This window comes from Pempheris klunzingeri, chromosome 11 (genome assembly GCF_042242105.1).
Source record: "Pempheris klunzingeri isolate RE-2024b chromosome 11, fPemKlu1.hap1, whole genome shotgun sequence".
Classification (NCBI taxonomy): Eukaryota; Metazoa; Chordata; class Actinopteri; order Acropomatiformes; family Pempheridae; genus Pempheris; species Pempheris klunzingeri.
The window spans coordinates 10,880,439-10,899,605 of NC_092022.1; the positions used below are offsets into that span (position 1 = coordinate 10,880,439).

Genomic DNA, 19,167 nt, shown 5'->3' on the forward strand with positions numbered 1-19,167 from the left:
GTATTTCCTTTCCTCTTATTTGTAGTTCTTATCTGGAGTGTCCTTGGACTTGATATTCAATCCCTCCCTGAAACTCAGCATCTTTGCCCACGAATCCAACATGATAAGAATAGCCTCCTAGACGGAACTATTGGTGTTATACTCCATGTAAAATACTCTTATTACGCCAGACAATCGATTTATCCAAGCTTTCTGCTCAGCATTATATCACATAAAGGTGTGCACATGTCCAGTGTGTTTCCAGTTGTTTGGAATCTGGACGTTACATCTGAAAGAGGAGGCTGAAGTGAATCTGTTGACAACCGCAGCTCTCTGTTATGGTTGTATGCGTTTCCTGTGCTGTTTGAAGGGAAGTGGATTAAGGCTCCATTTGCAGAAGTGCGGTTGTGGTTGATGTCAGTGCTATGTTTATTTTATGTTATTGTCTTAATAAATCCCCCAGCATGGGTCTTAAAGGCAGAGTTCGAGTAATATTAAGGGTCAATGGGGCCGACCAATGGTGGGACGTATCACCTTGCAGTCCTGACTAGGATTACGCGGTGTTTCCATGAACTTTACACATTGCCAAATATCAAAGGATTTCATATAGTGAGGGGAGAAACGGGTTGTCAGAGCTATGACAACCTCTCAACTGTTATCTAAGAGCCACTCGCTGCTTTATTGCACAGCGGTAATGAGAATTCTGACAGCACCGCCAAGCTGCAGCAAGGTACCAAAAGAAAGTGGAGATATCCGGGGCTTAAAGTGTTGATTGCTGTGGAATAATTACAACTCAGGAAGTGCTGACTCGTCAAGAGCAGTGAATAGGTACAAAATAACCTGTTTATGACTCTTTTTTAAAGAATGGTAAACAGGACTTGACCGTATCTTCAGCAGGAAGTATTTACTTTATGTGGACAAGGCACAGATTGATAGGGGCTATTAGCACCTATATTTAAACCTGCATTAAATGATTTAGGGATTATTTTGGCAGCCGAAACAAGATAAACACAACACTGATATTATTACCTTTTAAGTTGATATGGCAGAAACTGTTGCTCATTTACACAGCCAGCGTACACACAGTTACATTAGCATTTATTTGGATTCGTGTTTATCCACCTGATGATAAACTATTTACTTACACTTTAACTCTGTTTTGGTCTGGCCAACTCTTGAGAAAAATATCTGGCTCCTTGGCTGTTAAATGCCACCTAGCTGCTACATTTGTCTGAAATGAGAGTGGTGAGAGACACTTATATTTTGGGCCATAAAACTGCAACAATGAGTTGAGTGAGTTTAGCGACAGCTTTCACATACAAGTCGGCATGTGATGCGCTTGATGATGATTGGATGAGTGCACCGTGCAACTCTTTCTCCTAGGAATTATTTAATTAAAAATGTAATTAACAACATTTCCTCGTTATGTCAATAGAAAACAACAAAACATGACATTTCCTACGAAACATATTTGCTGTTTCATATTAGTTGTACTTAAAAGTAATTTCTAGGAGACAAGGTTGGACTGTGTGCTCCGTAGTCACATTTGCACCAGAGGTCATACATCAACCTATTGAATAACATAAAATAATTATATCACAAATATGTTTATTTCACTATTCTACTGGAATCTGAACTGTAAACCTAAGTTGTAAATAGCATTACCTATAGATAGCACGTGTTATACATTTATTCGTCCACTTTCTTCCTCAAGTGTGTGTTACAGTATGTACAGTCCACCTGGCCTATACTCTTTCTAGACAAATCAAGATACAGGTTGAGTGGATTGCATTAAGGTTTCTGTTGACACTGTCTTCTCAACCATCCGAGCATCAAAATGTTCACCGCCTACTCCTGGTCGAGACATATTTGTCAAGAGTGCAATAAAAAATATCTCAACCTTACATAAGAGATTGTCACCTACTTAGGAGAACAACAGTGCACTGTCTTGGCCGGAGCTCTGAGTCTTTACAAGAGACAAAACAGAATTACTTTACATTCTCTTACAGTGTCTTTATGTCAGTGGCTCTGAACATAGTTGAAAGACTAATCTACAGATGCCCCAGTTTTGCATTATGCAAAATGCTGAGCTTACAGTGTAATAAAGATAGTCACAATCCTCAGGTTGTCTTTTCTTGTCCGGTCCATACTAATTAAAACACTGAATAAGGCCATGGAAGCCACTGTGTCTAGTGGTAAGTTGAGATAAGGTTATTATCAGTCCATGGAAGGAAAAAAAAAAGAAGGAAAAACCCTGCACGGCCCACCAGCTGGCATGGGGGCTGGATAAACACAAGCTTTAAGTGCATCTTGTCTTTTTTTCCCCCATGAGTAGCTGCCATCCTGCAGCCAGGAGTCTCCTGCACGCATCCTCTAAAAGGTAAAAACCTCCAGTTCCCTCCAGCTGCTTGTTTCTTATCCCTGTGCATCTCCTCAGTAATGGACCAGTGTTGCTGGATCACTGAGAGACTTAGCTCCAGTGGAGAAGAGTTAAGGGATTACAAAACCCTCTATCCACACATGCACACCTCCTTGCTGCAAAAATCTCCCACATAGTGCCATTTGCTCTATCACTGTTGTGCGATTAAGACCCTGTAGAAGAGATGAGCATTCACAGCAGTGCTGCAACAGTCCCTTATTTACATTATTAATACATTCATATTCCTCAGCCACTGCCAGTTTAAACATACACACAGTAACCACAATAACTTATATTGCACGTTTTGTAATGTTCACACCAACTGTTTGACCATAATGAACAAAACATTAAAGCTTAATGTTGTTAATGTAGTTTGTTACTAAGATAGAAAGTCACTGTCAAAAGACTTGTCTTATTGCAAATGTATAGATACCCTTTTGTCTCTAACCAAACTGCCAATAAATCCACTCCTCCTGAGTAAAGAGAAATGATCCACTATTTGGGGCTCATGATCCAAGTCCCCTCAGTCACTACAGCTCATTGTAGCGCTTCATACTCCTCATTAGACTACATTCAAATGAGGAGAGAACCAATGCTCGTGCACTGATCATTATTTTCCCAGCCAGCACTGAGCTCTGTTCCTTGGCTTAGACTGCGTTCTGCTCCAGTAAGGGCGGATGTTCTTTAGGTTGTTGCGGTGGTTCGGTTCTCTGGTCCTGCTGCTGCTCGGGTGGAGGCAGTTGCTGGTTTGGTGGATCAGATTTTAGGATTTCCTTCTGCGGGGGCTGCGGGGCCGTCGCCTGCTGTGGCTCTGGATTGGGCATCTCTTTCCTGTCGCTGGGCTGAATCTCCAGAGCTGGTGTGTCCTTGCAGCAGAAATATTGATGCCAGATTTTCCTGAAGGCTGTGCGGAACTTCTTAATGCGGAAAGCGTAGACAATTGGGTTGACAGCAGAGTTGCCGTGGGTGAGCAGGATGGCGATGTAGAGGAGGACTATGGGCTTCTTGCACTCAGGGCAGAAGAGCGTGATGCAGTTGATGATGTGTAGGGGGAGCCAGCTGATGGCAAAGAGAAAAAGGACCAGAGCCAGCGATTTAGCAAGATTCAGCTCCTTGTCATAGTACTTGTTGGGGTCTGCGTGACTGGTGGTGAACTTCTTGTTGTTAAGTTGCTTGTGGATCATGTAGAAGATCTCTGCATAGATGACCAGCATGAGCAGCAGTGGTGGCAGCACCCAGCCGAAAAAATTGAAATAGACCATGTAGTCCATGCTGATGACGTTTTCAAACTGACAGGTGATAACAAGGTCGGAGCTGATGGAGCCGTTCTGCTGGAGGCGACTCAGGTTGTTCCAGCCTAACATGGGTGTGAGCCCCACAATAAACGCCACCATCCAGCATATCACCACCGCCAGTCCCGCTCGCCGAGGGGTCACCACCCGCTTGTACCTGCAGGAACAAACAACACAGTATCAGCACTTTCTCTCACAGCGCTTTCAGGGCATGCATGCTTCTCTGCTTGCTTCATTTTTCATTTTTGGCACTGTCCTTCGACTGGCAAAAGGTGCGATCCATAAGACACAGTTGTTGTTTAAAACACAAAGCTCCTTGACACTTTACACACAGCTTCCTCCAGTCCATATCTCCACCTCAAGACGACAGTCTCTGCAAACCTATATCAGCGAACCCTTTGCCCTTTGCAGCACTGCTACTTTTCATGCTTCTTTTGTTCGGGGCAGAACTGAATTATAGCTCTTAGAATTGGCTCAATATTACCTGCTAATTTATTTGTGCAAAACAGCAGACACAGGCTGCAGTAGTTGGCATTCGACAACAGCCTTTATAGGTTTAGCTTCGTCATTGTTTATTTGTGTTTCATGGATAAGAAGCAGGAGATGGAAAAAGTAAGAGGTGCAGGGGCTCTAAAATCGTATCAGTGCTGTTGAGTGATCAGGAAATGACACAGAGAGACTCAGCCTGATACTTGCCTCGAGGCAGGGATAAAAACTGTTATCTCATGTTGGAAAGTGTGTAGCGAAACGCCTGAGCCCTTCTGGATTACTAATGGTTTATATTTACAAATGTAATTGCATGGGAAACATTAGCATTACAATAACCTGACCTTTGCTGAAATGTAGCCTGAAGCCAAACAAAACCCTGCAATTTAGCCCAGCTGTCACAGGTGCCATGTCTTGGATTAGTATTGATTAGGAATGTTAGTGTTAAGTTAGGTCTGTGTCTGAAGAACAGCAAGAAGATTATTATTCATTATTATTCACACCCCGAGCCTGGGAGCCGGCCTCCTCGGAGGAGTTCAGATACTGATCTAACAAGAGGGAGTGTGGGAAGAAAATGAGAAAATCGGCACCTTGTGGTGGTATGGTGTGGAAGAAACACAATGTGTTGATTAATCATTGACTAAAAGCAAAACGCTGCCATCATGCTGTAATTGTGTTTTTAACTATTCTCACTCTCAATAACAAATGAGTTGTGGGAAAGAGGCGTAGTAAGTCTCTAGCAGACACCATTGGGATGGTTTTTTATACATAAGACTAAGCAGCCAAAAGCTAGAATTCAAGATAAACTGCCATCATAAGCCTTGAAGACTCAGTGGGGTCTTAGGCAGGAGGATAAAGTTTGAGGCTATCACACACACAGTATTCTCTGGCAATAAATCCCCCTCTTCTAGGTTTGTCTTTTCAGTCTTTTGTTTGAAGCAGGAGTAATAAACCATTGGCGGTCCCGTTCAGCAAAAACAAAGAAGGGAGACTGAACATCGTTGAAGGCAAACCTGACCTCATTTGTGCTCTCCAGAAACACAGAATGATTCTTCTGTATACAACCCAACCCCAAATATACTAATTGGATCACCGCACATCTCTTCCACAATCTTGAGGACAGAGGGGCTAATTAAAGCTGTTGGTTGATCAGCCATGCTCTAGTTGGCTGTCATGTCAGCACTGGTGATTCATATCTATATGCATATAAAGGGACTGACAGGATGGAGGCATCCTGTGAAGTGAAACAAGACCCATGAGGAAATCAATGCCCAGGAACACAGCAGTGGAGCTGCAGTGACTTCTACGTAATTATCACCATCACCTTTCAAGCTTGACTACAGGCAGTGAGAATCAGAGAATCTGTGCATCTCATTTCAAAACCTCATTACCTGGTCGGGATCTTGACCCTGAGATAACGGTCAATCGCAATAGCCAGGAGGGCCAGGATTGAACTTTGAGTCAGCACCAGCACTGTGCACGCCACGAGCAGGCAGCTGTAAAAGTGAGTTTGGAGTCCGATGCTGATAGTAATGGCCAAAGGGATGACGAGGGCTCCCACTGCAATATCCGCCAGAGCCAGGGAGACGATGAAACAAAACGTGTTATCTCGCAACGACTTATTAATTTTTACCGCCCAAACCACCATCACATTCCCGATTACAGACGCGACTGCAATCAGCACCTCCATTCCTATGTAGAGCGACTGCGCTGAAAGAAGTGCTCCGGGCATCCTTGCAGATGATTGTGTCCTTGATAAGAACAAAATTGATTTCAGTGAAGCAGCCTTATGAGATCCAAAGCAGTCCCTGATTTCTCCTTCAGTCAGTTCAGTATTTTCCAAATGAGCTGCGTGTCCATCAGTTTCACGGTGCCCACAATCTCCTGGGTACCAGCTAGAACTTGCAGGAAAATCCAGCTCTTTTGAATGGAAGAAGCGCGTTAACCAGCAGCATATCTGAGGGTGAGGGGGGTTTTCCTTTGGAGCAGGTGTTGTGGTCCGGCGGTTGTTGTGCGTCGCTCCTGCTCTGCGCCCTGCGCCTCCACTTGGCTGAATACACCTGCTCCAAGCAGCATCCTTCCCATGCGCTCAGATTCATCCAAGAGGACGCTTCATCATCACCAGGCTACGTTTTTTATTCAACAAAAGATTTTTTTAAAATTTGTTTTAGCAAAGTAAATGAGAAACTATCTTCTGGGTGAAAGCGTGCACAGTTGCAGCTCCTGCTCAGGCGGGTGCTCCCCCTTTCTCTCTCCCTCGCTGTGCTTCCACGAAGAGCAATAATGCAGTTGCCGAGAATAGCCGTTTGGTTTCTCGCCGTTTTTTTTTTTTTTTTACTCCATTCACATGTTCTGTCTTTGTTTCTGTGATAAAAAAAAAAATCTTGATTTCAGTCGCACATTTATTTCCTTTGATTGGTAGGATTGCTTCTTTTCCCCACGCAGAAATAAATCCGCTGCAGCCCCCTGCGGGACCGTCCCGTCGAAGTCAGGTAATGCAGAGGTGATATGAACTCGCACCTATTTTCTGTAAAACGCCATGCACGCCTGTCAGAAACACGCCCTTTCAAATGCTAAGGGACCTTGCTCTGCTGCCCATTGTTCTGATAAGAGGTGAGGCAGTGAACTGCCACAGCTGACAGAAAAATAACACAGATAAAGCTGACGAAAATGGCAGAGATCATTGTAGCATATATACAATACCTAAGTGATAAAGGACTGAGTCAACAGCAGACAATTATGGAAGCATAAAATATGAACCCTACTTCTCGTTTCTTCCTTCTACCAACACACTTCATTTAATTCAAAACTCCTGAGAGAAGAAGCATGAATCTGTTATACAAACATATTCAGGTCATTCTAAATTTATTCATGTGCTACACACTTCAAAGACCTCCACTCTAAGCCTGAGGCCAAGCCTATCCTCCCAACTAATTTTAAATCTATAACAACGAGATTGGGCATCTTATGACTGATTTAAATCTATTGATCAGCCATTTAGAAAATCATCTGCAGCTTTCTAAGAGGTTTGTGAAAATAATATTTCCTGCCTCTGACCACTCAGGAGCAGGATCCCAGTGACACAATAACCAGTCCTATCACTTTCTGAGAATCACACAATGGACCTTGAGCAGCCAAGCGTTGTAAACATACAGGAGTGAACTCGGTGGTTCAAAGGTGAACAGCACGCAGCTGTGTGAGCTGTCTGATCACAGCAGGGTCTCTGTTTTTTTTACATCCAGACAGGAATGACTGTGTAGACTGGATGTGAAGGCAGAGTGGAAGTTATGGGTTTCAGCTGAAAGCTGGCATGTGATTCAGCGTGAAACAAAAACAAAAGGCAAATCAGGGTATTACTGTGGCCAGCGTTCACACTGGGAGATCGTGTGTGATGGCAGGAAGGCCGACAGGCAGCATGAGCTCCGCTGAAGACAGTTTCCATCTGTGACCAGTGCCACAGTCAGAGAGCTCAGCGTGAGGTGTAGAGGTCAGCCAATACGCATTGAGGAAGGAAGCAGCCATATGGTCAGCTTGTGGTGATTGGCACCACACACACTTGTGACATTTTAATGAGCATAAACATGTTTTTAATGCAAGAGAAATCAACCATTGAAGAGGAAATGGTGTGAGATAACACAGGTAGGCCAATATGGCTGACAGATAAGAGAGATTCTGATTAGTTTCTTTGAAATAAGCCTTACCTTCAAGGATGCATTTCCTTTCTTCTCGGAATTTTTTCGGTTAGTTTTCAATCTGTACAAATTCCACTGTTAGAGTTTATCAAGCCTCAGTTGAGAGTAGCAGAGAGATCCAGAACGAGGCTTAATCCATCATTTCAGGCTGCTGCTGCTGTTTTCTAATTGTGTTTCTCCTTTTAGCAGCTTACAGAGTTAGAGCAGAGAACACAATCTTGTTCAACATGGCCAGCATAGAGCTGAGAGGATATATAAAGCAATAGATATACAGACTTAAAACATTCCCTGTACCCCATACTGACTTCTTTTCCTACTATCAAGGCCTTTTGGGGATGAATTTTAACAGCCTTGAAGTACATCTATGACTAACCATTCAGTTACACTGACTGTCAGGTCCTCAGAGGGATGAAAAGAGAAAATGCATCAGTAAACGTTAGATTTTGCCATTTGAGGGTGTGTGACCAGTGAAGGGCAGTGTAGCTCAGTTTTATGACAGATTCTACACTTCAATGCTCATTTCCTGCTGAGTCCACAATTAGAGATGTCTCCGCCGTTACTCATGCCCACAGTTTATGCGTAGCCCCTTTTTGATTGGCAAAAAGGAAACTGTTCAGTTGTGAGGTTGACAGCTTTTAACAAAACCCTTCGACCTTTTTGTTCTGACATAGCACAATTCATTTGAGGGCTTCAGCTGTGTGGATGAGGAACTAAGCACTGAGCCATGTCCACATTCAAATGAGAAAAGATCACACAGTGTCTTCCTCCCCAGTGTCTTGTCTGCTGAACGGGGTTCAAAAACAATATTGCTCAGTCATTAAAAAAAAAAGCCCCGGCGATGAACTGCAGTTGTGTTCCCAGGAGAGAGCAGAACCAGACAGCAACAACGTAATTTAAACTACCAAAGACTTGGGACCTCGTCCTATTAGCCAGGACTCCCTCCAGGAAAACAGTTTAGCCATTTCAAACAAGACCGGGGCCATCAAGGAATACAATTGCAGTGTTATTACAAGGGATACTCTTGGAAAAAACAACACAAGATGGATAGCCTTGGTTCTATTGCTAAGAAGACCTTCAATGAAAATCTCAGATAGGAGGCAATATTAGAGCACTCAAGCACTCGCATGTATCCCCTGGACAATCGAACAAGTGCCGAAACAGCCTCTAAACGATTACTGCTGCTGGGCATGAATGTGGCCCTCTGTAATTTACATGGAAATTCTCCAGAAAGTGGTGCAACACAGACAAAAAAGAAACAGATATATACTGAGAACATTATTCTCCTCCATAGAGACACTTCTCACACAAATACAGCCTCTACACAATTAATATAAATGTCATGATATTAAAGTTGATTCATAGATCATCGTAAATAGCTGTACACAAAGCCGAATGAGAACAGCTAGAAAAGGCAGAATTTATTATCTCAGGAGTAATAGATCTCATAGCATTAAACAAGTGACTTTATGGAAATAAATACTGCACATTTGACTGCAGGACAAATGCATTTGTCTTAATTAAACTCTTCATTATCCTTGTGATCCAGATTTTGGGTTACAGTTCACCAAAATACAATTAAGCCTCCCCTGTTAGTTGAGTATCTTTATGTTTCATCTGGAGAGCATAATCATATACGGTACATAAAGAGTACTTCACACAGAGAAAAACAACCTTTAAGACATGGTGATTTTGATGGAAGAGTTGTCAGCTGGCTGACCCACATCATCTTGCCTGCCCGGTACCAACATTGTGCCCGGGAAATTAAGCACCACAGCCACATGAAGCTTGAGCTGACAGAGTGAAAATTAAAAATGTCAACAGCTAGCTGGCAGCTCACTGTCTGGTTTCATGCAAAAAGCCCTGCTATGATCAAAAGTGGGATATTTTGATGTGGGATGTTTCAATTTGGCCTGCTGATGAACATAATCTAGTGGCAGGGCTGTAGCTAGGATTTTAGAAAAACAGATTATTTTCTGATTATTCAAATGATTTCAAATCCATTAAACCTCTCAGTTATATTTTTGCAACCCCTCCATCCTCTCGAGGGATCTAACTGACCTCGGTCACTTCCCACTGCTCAACCTTCTTCACAGTATCCTCTCTCACCTTCCTCAGTCTATTGCTCCTGACTTCCTTCCATTTCTCACCCACCTCATCAATATCACTCTGACAGATGGTTGTTTTCTGAGCACGAATCTCTGCATGTCTGGCTGACATGGTCAGACCGTACGCCCCAGCCCGTGCACTACGCTCAAAACACTCACTGTTTCCAAATGTAGCACCTGAAGCAGTTCAACTTATACGGAGGGATTGTGTGATTCTTGCTTTGTGATTTGTATCTATATGACTGAATGTAGTTATTGTAAGTCACTTTGGATAAAAGCTTCATAATTGTAATGTTATTATGTAATGCATCTGTCATCTCTCTGCATGAGGGGCTAAATGCTTTTTCAAAGCCTACAGTCAACCTGTCATGGATATAGAAATTATTAAAAACTTAAAAACTGTGGAAATTTAGTGGGTAGCTACAGAATCTGTCCGTCATTTAAACCCCCAAATACTCACAAACATCAACTGTCATTAAGTTAAAGGAGTAGTTTAGCAATTTGGAAAATATACTTATTTGCTTATTTTGAGCTAGAGGCAGGAGACACCTAGTGTAGAGCTGCTGGAAGGTGGATTTTGTTACCTTCAGACAAACTAACTGTTTCTCCCTGCTTCTTTATCCTAAGCTAGGCTGCTAAACTGCTGCCTGTAGCTTCGTATTTATGTTCAGACGTAAGAGTGGTGCCGATCTCATCCAACTCTCAGTGAGAAAACAAACAGGTATGTTTCCCAAATGAATATTTTCCTTTAACAATATCTTCCCTCTAGAAATGTGTATAGTAATGTAGGCTATGATACAATATAATCATGTTAGTGTGTTTTCGGGTAGGTTGCTCTTAGATTATATTTTCTCCTTATGGTGGTTCCCCGGTAGCTGGAACATAACAGGGGATTCCCCAGTGTGTTTTTGTCTCTGTGGATCTGTGAGTGTGTGTTTGTATGTGTGCTAAAATGTGAAGAGGAGGCTCACTCCCTCAAAAGCTAAACCCAGCTCTCTGGAGAGAGCACGTCTACGTCATCCAATACCAGCTCCAAATAAGATTACTGTGCAGAAAATAGTGTATCTCCCACAGCATTTCACCCCATCCATCTACACACGGAAAAACAGACATCAATGTGAGAACCACTGCCTCTGCTTCTCACAAAATATCAAGGTTAAATATATAATTCACACATAGCATCTTGACATTTTTAATATTCAGCCAACACTGCCCACTCTGCTCACTCATGAGCAGGCGATTTAGGTGAAAACGTTTCAGCTGCAGCAGCCTACACACCAATCATAGAATTACAGGCACAGCTATTTGTGGACAAATGTGTAAGAAAAATTTAACAGAGGAACCCACATCCTGTTCATGCAGGCGGCTGAGTTGGTTTTACTTCGTGTTGTGCTGCTCGGTGCTATTTTTGATATCACTTAAATTGGCCGGCATGAGCCCGGTATAGCCGATGCTAATAATGTAGAAAAGATTTATGATTAGTCTCAATTTCGCCTTGTGGGTTGCGCACATATAGAAAGGATATGGATAATGAGAGAGTATTTAATGTCTTTTCCCCCAACATGAGTTCTTATTACTGCTGCATAACAATAATTGGAAACACTTTGACAGCAGCATGTAGGCCTACAGTAACATGCCTCCCATGATCACAGCTTGCACATAAAATATTAATGCTCTATATTATATCAGCTGTTGATTGCAAATTTCCAATTTGTCAACAAAGGTGATAATTAGGAGAGTATAATATATGATGGTATATTCTCCATAAAGTGCTCATTACTGCAGGCTATACAATTAGATCACTTCATATTCAGTGGAAGTGAGAGGAATAAAGCTAGACCTGAATAATTATGGCTTTCAAAACACGTCAGCACTATCCTTTGAAATCAGGACCGTGTTCTAGTTTGCCTCAACAGTATTGAACTCAGCACAGTATACAGTAAAAAGACAACACAGAGGAAACTGGTGGAGAATCGGTGAAAGGGAAAGAGAGAATAATTAGATAGAGGAGTAGGAGGGAGGCATCAGTTAGGGCTCTGTGCAGCGACTAGATAGATGACAGAGGAGATGAAAGGAAATGGAGGGAGAGGTGGAAAAAATGTGTGGGTTAATGACAAAATTCTGAATCTAATCTATTTAGGAGGTGTGGTCAATCCAGAATCAAAGGCCTAGATGTGGCCTCTTGTGCATTTATCGCTTCTGAATGTGTCTTTTAAGCACGGCTGTTTGCAGGCCGCCTTCACTTCGATGTTCTTTTGAAATGATGGCTTGGAAATGTGGGTCCCGACGAGTAAAAGAAAAGTGGGTCAAAACTCTACGTGGAAGAGGATGTCGTACTGCAGCCTCAGCTTCTTTGATGTTGGCTCGGTAATTTTGGAGGCCGTTGTAAAAGGAAGAATTAATAATAACCCCTAATTCTGTAGCAGGATGCATCAGGAAGCTCTAGTACTCAGCGTGCTGAATACTAAAGACTGTGTATATTCTCACATCCATCATTGTACAACACAATAAAATTGGGTTGGAACTGTGGACTGGTCTTGGTCTATCATGTGCAGCAGTTTGAATGCAAATAAACAGACTCGTATACTTTGGGGAATGATGCCTCATACACAAACATATTGCTGCTGATTAGATGGGTAGGAGGCATTTCATGTCTTTATTTATTCTGATTTGTCTTGCATATGTGTGCCTCAGTGTTTGCCTAATTGTCTGCAGACTGTGCCATGCATAATAAAATAAATGCCCCTCATTGCCGCGTTCTATTCATTCTAAAACTGCACTGATTGATTGTTTGTTAATGTAGTCTTGAAAGGAGTTGCCTAATTACATCCATTTGTTTATACATTCGGTGGCCCTTTAGCCTCCTAGAACTAAACGTTATCTACACTTAAATAAATGTTCAGGTACACTGATTATAGAAATTGGAGGGTTATTATTCCTTGGCATCTATGCATCAAAATCTTCAGCTGGATACTTCTTTCTCCTGTTCCATAGCACGTACAATCCCAGAAAAATACTTTCCACGACACCTCAGCATCATTTGTGTGTTTGTAGTGATGGCACGTGTGTTATTTAATTGCTCTTTACTGTATTTGTCACGCAGCTGTGCATCAGGAAGATATGTTGGCCTGTGTTCATAAAATAAAGCCCAACACCAACAACCTTTTGGGATTTGTCAGTGTACCCTTAAGGCCAACATCTGCTCCGCCTACAGAATAAATGAGGCGGGATACTTTTGCATCAGTGGATGTGTGCTATATTCACAGTGCGTGCCATCCTGCATGGCTTGCTGCAGCATTTTTCCCGTTCACCACCTCTCAATCATAAGAATCCACCGTCTAAAATGTGGCGCAGCAGATATGTAAAAGGGAGTTATGTGGGTCCTCTGAAGCTTTTGAAATATCCTGCACATGGTGCAAACACTGTGGGCAAGACAGCATCTTCTTACCTGTACCGCCTCCAGCAAAGACAAATCTCTATGAATAAGACACTGCCTTCACGCACAATGGCTGTGCGAGCAGTCAGCCTGTGTTGTAAAGCTGTTCCAGATACAACTAGAGAAAATAAAAAACAGCATGGTCAGATTGTCTGTAAGGCACACAAAATAATATCCAGAATTTTTCCTCAGTATGCTAGTCACAGTTTACATGTAGGCACTTCAGAAACCAATATCATCTTCAGCCTCTCCATTAAAACTGGATTGCCTCAGGGAGAAAAATATTACTATCTGTGATACTTAAAAACATACAACCACTCAGAAAAACAGAGCGAGGAGAGGTTTGGGCAAATTGTCTTACACAAAGACAAATTTCTTTCCTGTCAATTCTTTATAGCATGTTCACCCCTATTTGCACTCACTGGAAGAAAAACTGAAAATTGATTTTAAAAGGTCTTGCCTCTTGCCACCCTGAGTTCCTTTCAAAACATCTCAGGCCCGAGTGGGGGTGTGATAGTTTATTAATGAGATAAAGCCCTGCACTCTATGGCCACTTGCCATTTCAATTTAAGAGCAATACTGTAAATGAAGCAAATTGTTGGCAGATCTGCGATCATAAAGCACCATTTGGAGAGTGGTGTATGTGTGTGTGTTTACACAAATGGAAGGGCTAACTATTGGAGCCAAGAGAGGAAATGATTATAGCAATGCGAAATGAATTATTCTAGCTTGTGTGTGGATGCTGGAAAGCACCAGGCAATAAAAGGAGTTCTGCAACGTGAACGCTTCTGTCACTGGGCGAGGGGATAAAATCCCAGTGAGATACGAAGATGCATTATTAACATTCAGAAGAGAATGAGCACAGGCACAATTTTAGTCTGTCATTTGAATTGTCATGATTAAATAATCAAGGCAGTCATCAGTGTAGTGCACTGTGCCTTGCGTCTTTAAACTGAAACCGATTGATTGATTTAATGTAAGCGGGTTTTGATGAGGTTATAAATCACAGCACAGTTTAATTGAGGAAAATGGCAGTGAATGAGTTTTAATGCAAGACACTACAATTTTGAAGATTAGGATGTAAACAATCATGTTCTTGGTCATCCCATCTTGACTCTCATTTCACTGATGTTGTGATTCAGTTTGAACTTAGTTGTCATCCATCCATCCAATCAGTTCTTCAATACATCATCACGTTTCAGGCTGACTCTTGATTGATATTGATTCTGACTGATTTGTTCACAGATTGGGGTGTTCTTATTATACAGTAGTTCTGTTTGATGTTACTTCTTTCTTAAATCAATCATCAACCATGAATATTTACTAATACTTTCTTCCGGACACCAGGATAGATGGGTGTGCCAGTGCTCCACACCCAGAGGATACAGTATACGCACCGTATGTGCTGTTCTTTTTGTGTGCACTATTTTCATATGCAGATTGCTTCGTGGCTTTGCATAAGAAATTCATTCTGATTACTACTTGACCCAGTGACCCTCACGGGGCATGTGACAACCATGCAAAAGCTCTTGATTAAATGCTTTGTTTGGAGCCGAATGCATTCCTTGTGCACTGATGTATGCACGCTCCGTCATCCACCAACCTCCATATGGGAATTCATGTTTGTTTCTATGGCAACAGATATCACTGCGGGAATTAATGCATTCTAAAATTTTCAGTAGAGAGAACATTTGCAGCGTATAGTGATACCAACTTAAAATCACACAGATGCATGCATACACAGACTAAGCTCTCATTAATTGTGGTTAAGTTAAGCTGAATGTTTTAGTTTTCAGTGGAAAGAAGCAGGGGAGGCAAACACCAAGAAAAACAGATGAAACTGCTTTTGCAAAACCACCCAGTGGGCACTTTTTCCCCTCATTTGCCCCCAAATCCTTTTAACCTGGGCATCTGGACCATGGCTGCAAACAACTTAAAAATTTCTACGCATGAATAGTCCAAGTGTATTCACACAGCACTGGAGAAATTGAATAACACTTGAGAAAATAGATAAAGTGAAAAGGAGAGGTTATCCTCCAAGATCAGGACCTCCTATTGGCAGGTGTGTATGGGCCCATAATCCCAGATAGGATGTGGGTGTTGGAGTGACATGTTATTGGTGTGCTTTAATCATTCAAGACACATATGGGACTTGACAAGGCAAGAGAGAGAAAATTAAAATAAATAATTAAATATACACCTAAATTAACAAGACACACCTGAGTAAATTAGATACTTTTAGATTTTCTTATATATATTGTGCATGCAACTAGGTGTGTGTGTGTAATAGGACATAGGGGAAGACAGAGAGTAAGAAAGGAGAGCAGCTCTGAGGGGGACTCTCTGGGCAGGCCCTGGAGACAAGGAGCCATCTTTGTGGAACTGGGACATGTCCAAAATTCATTCATTTATTTATCCATTTCTAATGTTTCATCCCTCCTTTTAACCATCTACTTATTTGTTTTTCCCTTTTCCTCCTCTGTCCATCCTGCCTTTATTTCTCGATGTTGTAGGCTGCCACCAGACCCATAGGTGGATCAGGTCCTCTCTCGCCATGATGTCCTATACTAGTCCACGCCCCCCTCAGCCTGGGGCCCAGCCAGCGGTATCTTTCCATTCTGGGGAATCGTTGGTGGTGGAAGGGGTGAAAAGATGAATAATATAATATAGAAAATAGCTAAATAATTATGCAAGCAAATCAGTGAATGGAAAAATAAATTAATGATTAAATGAGACAATAAATGAGTAAACAAATGAACAAATAAAATGCATGAGTTGACGAGTGAGGATGTTCTGTATTATTCCATGTTGTATTATGTGTATAACATAAGTGTGCTGCTGTGCTTTCAATGTGGTGGAAACTCGCATGAGGAGTGTTGGCTTCTCGGATAAAATCAGAATATGTCAATAAATGTAAACCAATGTGGAAAGGAAGGAAAGTGTTTAATGTCTGAGGAGTTAGCCAAAATGATTTCCTCCGAGAGAAGAATTACGGTAGCATTTCCTTCAATCGACAGATGCTTTTCCGGTGGCTATTAAAGTCCTCATGCTTCATTACACAGAGCTGGAGAGAGACTTTATCAGTCACCACAAAGATCTGCCGAAATGCATTAAGGACACACCTCGACTCGAAACCAATCACTGTCAGTGCTGGCAGCGGACAAACTGCTGACTGACTCAGTGTTCCTAAAGCTGAGGTGTTACAAGACTGTGAAACAGCCGGTGGCATCTTCCTCCTCTATTAGCATATTCATGTGCAGGAATTGATTCTGTCTGACACAAATGCACAAGCTGAAGCTACAACCTGAGGCTTTGTGCCACCTTATATCATATGTTAAATTATTAAACAGGGAGAAACATTATATTCGCTAGCCACAGAAATGCTGAAATACCCCTTTAGAAAACACTGGCTATGACAACATCTGCTTGTCTCACTATTAATGTTGAGACCATGGAAATGAATAAAACATGTATAAGCCTGGCAAGTTTGCTTCTTGAGAGAGTCTTGAGTAAATGCGAAATAAATTACTTCACCTATACAATACCACTTTGGGCAATAAATTATCAACTGCCAACTGAGTATTTTCATCAAGATAAATACCTATAATTAAGTTGACTCCCCAATTACAGACTAGCTTGGTCGCTGCCCATTAATTATAGGTCTCTCTCTCTCTCCCTCTCTATGTGCTAATAGCCAAGAAACACATGTAATAATAAGCTTTTTTCATGAAGCAAAACAAAATTACAAAATACTTTCCACAAATCAGGAACAAAATCAACAAACAAAACCTCATTAGTAGAAATACATTTTTAACCTCAGAGTCCGAGCCCAAAACTATAAATCTTTTAGTATATTTTAGCTTCAGTCTACAACTGGGAACTGTCAGAACAGCTTTGTCAGTGGATCTGAGATTACGTTTTTGTTCATAGTAACATAAATTAAGTAGCACAAGCCCTTTTCATTTCCTGTAATGCTGTTAGAATATTAAAACAAAAAAGTCACTTCTAAAATTAGTTGAAAACCAGTGTACGTTTGTAAGTCAGAGGCTTTGCTGCTCTCTGAACTAACTGCAGCTGTTAGAGTTTTTGTTTCTATAAGATCAGAACACAGAGGTAAAATGTGAGATAAAACATTATTTTCCTGTGGAGAGATTTTCCTGTGGCAAATTATCTAGTATCTTCCAAAGATTTATGGCTGCTTTCATAATGAGAAGGTCACTGGTTCACTTGGGGGCCGAGTAGCATACAGAATGCAGTTTGCAGATGCACTGATGCTGCATCACAATGGCTGAAAAATACCAAACTATAAGTACGAATCATAATGTGGATCTATGATGTGGGCTGATAATCATTTACTAATGCTACATTTTGACACTGTACGGCCATCTGATAAATGTACTGTGTATGATAGTTACTGTAATGTTCCTTAATTCAAACCACGCATGTAATGTCAGTGAGAGAAGACCGTTTCATGAATACATTTCTGTTCACATCTCATTACAGTCATGGTTAGGGAAGGCAGATATGGGAACTGGACTGCATTCCGACAATCAATGTGTACATGTGTAGTGAAATAAAGTGGTTATTCCATTTTTCCACTTCTTTACTTTCCCCTGATTCCGTCTTGCTGGAGCGACTTAGATTGTGCCTTCAGGAATGGGTTTCAGGGGATTGTGTGAACAGTGACACAGATTAATTTACATTTTAAGAAACGTTAATTTTCTCAATTGCAATGGGGGTGGAACATGGCGAGAAGAATGTCTTTATAATACAAGTACGGCTGTCTGAAGTGTTAAGATATGAGCAGATTAATAGCAGCATGTTAATATAAAGGTCGCTGTTAGAAGACTGGGGGATTATGTTAGTTCACATGATGACTTCCATATAATCTGAAAAGAACTGATTTTATAGATGCCCATCCATCTCACAGGAAGCACATGAGCCAGCACACACCGTGTTACAGATTGCCTTCATACATTTTGTTACTATCAATCCTAAAATCGTCGTGGCACGGCACACTGAGCAGTGCCCTGTGAGGAGGAATGAGAACGTCTCAGCTGAGTTCATGTTCTGTGGTTTACTGACAAATGAGGACACGGATTAAAACAAATACACAAACACAGAAACACACATGCACACACGCACAAAACACACATGCACACACAGATGTCATGATCCTTGGATCCGGATAATCCCAGTGTTGTTAAGGTATCTGCGCAGACTTTTTGATGTGGTCAAGTCCACACAATGTCTCAGTTTCAGCATTTTCCACTGACTTTTTTAACAAACACACATCAGAATCTCTGTTAGCTTGAAGTGAAGCGTGAGACCAGCAATACTTCAGTGCCACATTAATGTGCCTTTCCCTACCATATGCCATTATTACATGGCCTATTCAAAGATGTGTCAATCAAAAATTTGTGATTGTATTTAGTCTTAGAAGTGTTCTTATTACTTCACTCTAAATGCACATGAATAAAACATACCACGGTCAAGGTCTTCTATCAATTTTCTTTAAAGGATCTACTGAAGTGTCCGGGTCCTTACCCAAGGGCAGGACATCGGGATCATGCTTCTGCACATACTGATTACTTACAGGAACCCTTCATAAACAAACCCAGTGACATGAATAGTGATCGCAGGTTTAACCCCATGTTTGGCCACTCACATCAGGCTATTTTCAACAGGTAAATACCGTTCCTGCATGTCACTGTTTGACACTGACACTGTGTTGCATATTTTAGCATAATTTTATAGC

The 19,167-nt window shown here is 41.6% G+C and overlaps 1 protein-coding gene across 2 annotated transcripts in view; it reads right to left on the reverse strand.

Annotated features, from left to right (window-relative positions):
• Window positions 1-1,451: 1,451 nt before the first annotated feature.
• adora1b (adenosine A1 receptor b) overlaps window positions 1,452-19,167 on the reverse strand; it is a 32,485-nt gene continuing 14,769 nt past the window's right edge. Inside the window, exons 1-2 of one of the 2 annotated variants that reach the window (XM_070839771.1) lie at window positions 5,568-6,036; window positions 1,452-3,847 (exon numbers count right to left, since the gene is read on the reverse strand). In XM_070839771.1, the coding sequence (XP_070695872.1) occupies window positions 3,046-3,847; window positions 5,568-5,908 (1,143 nt within the window). In that variant the 5' untranslated portion in view covers window positions 5,909-6,036 and the 3' untranslated portion in view covers window positions 1,452-3,045. Of the gene's footprint in view, window positions 3,848-5,567; window positions 6,037-19,167 lie in introns of those variants that run through there. The other variant, XM_070839770.1, reaches the window with a different exon arrangement.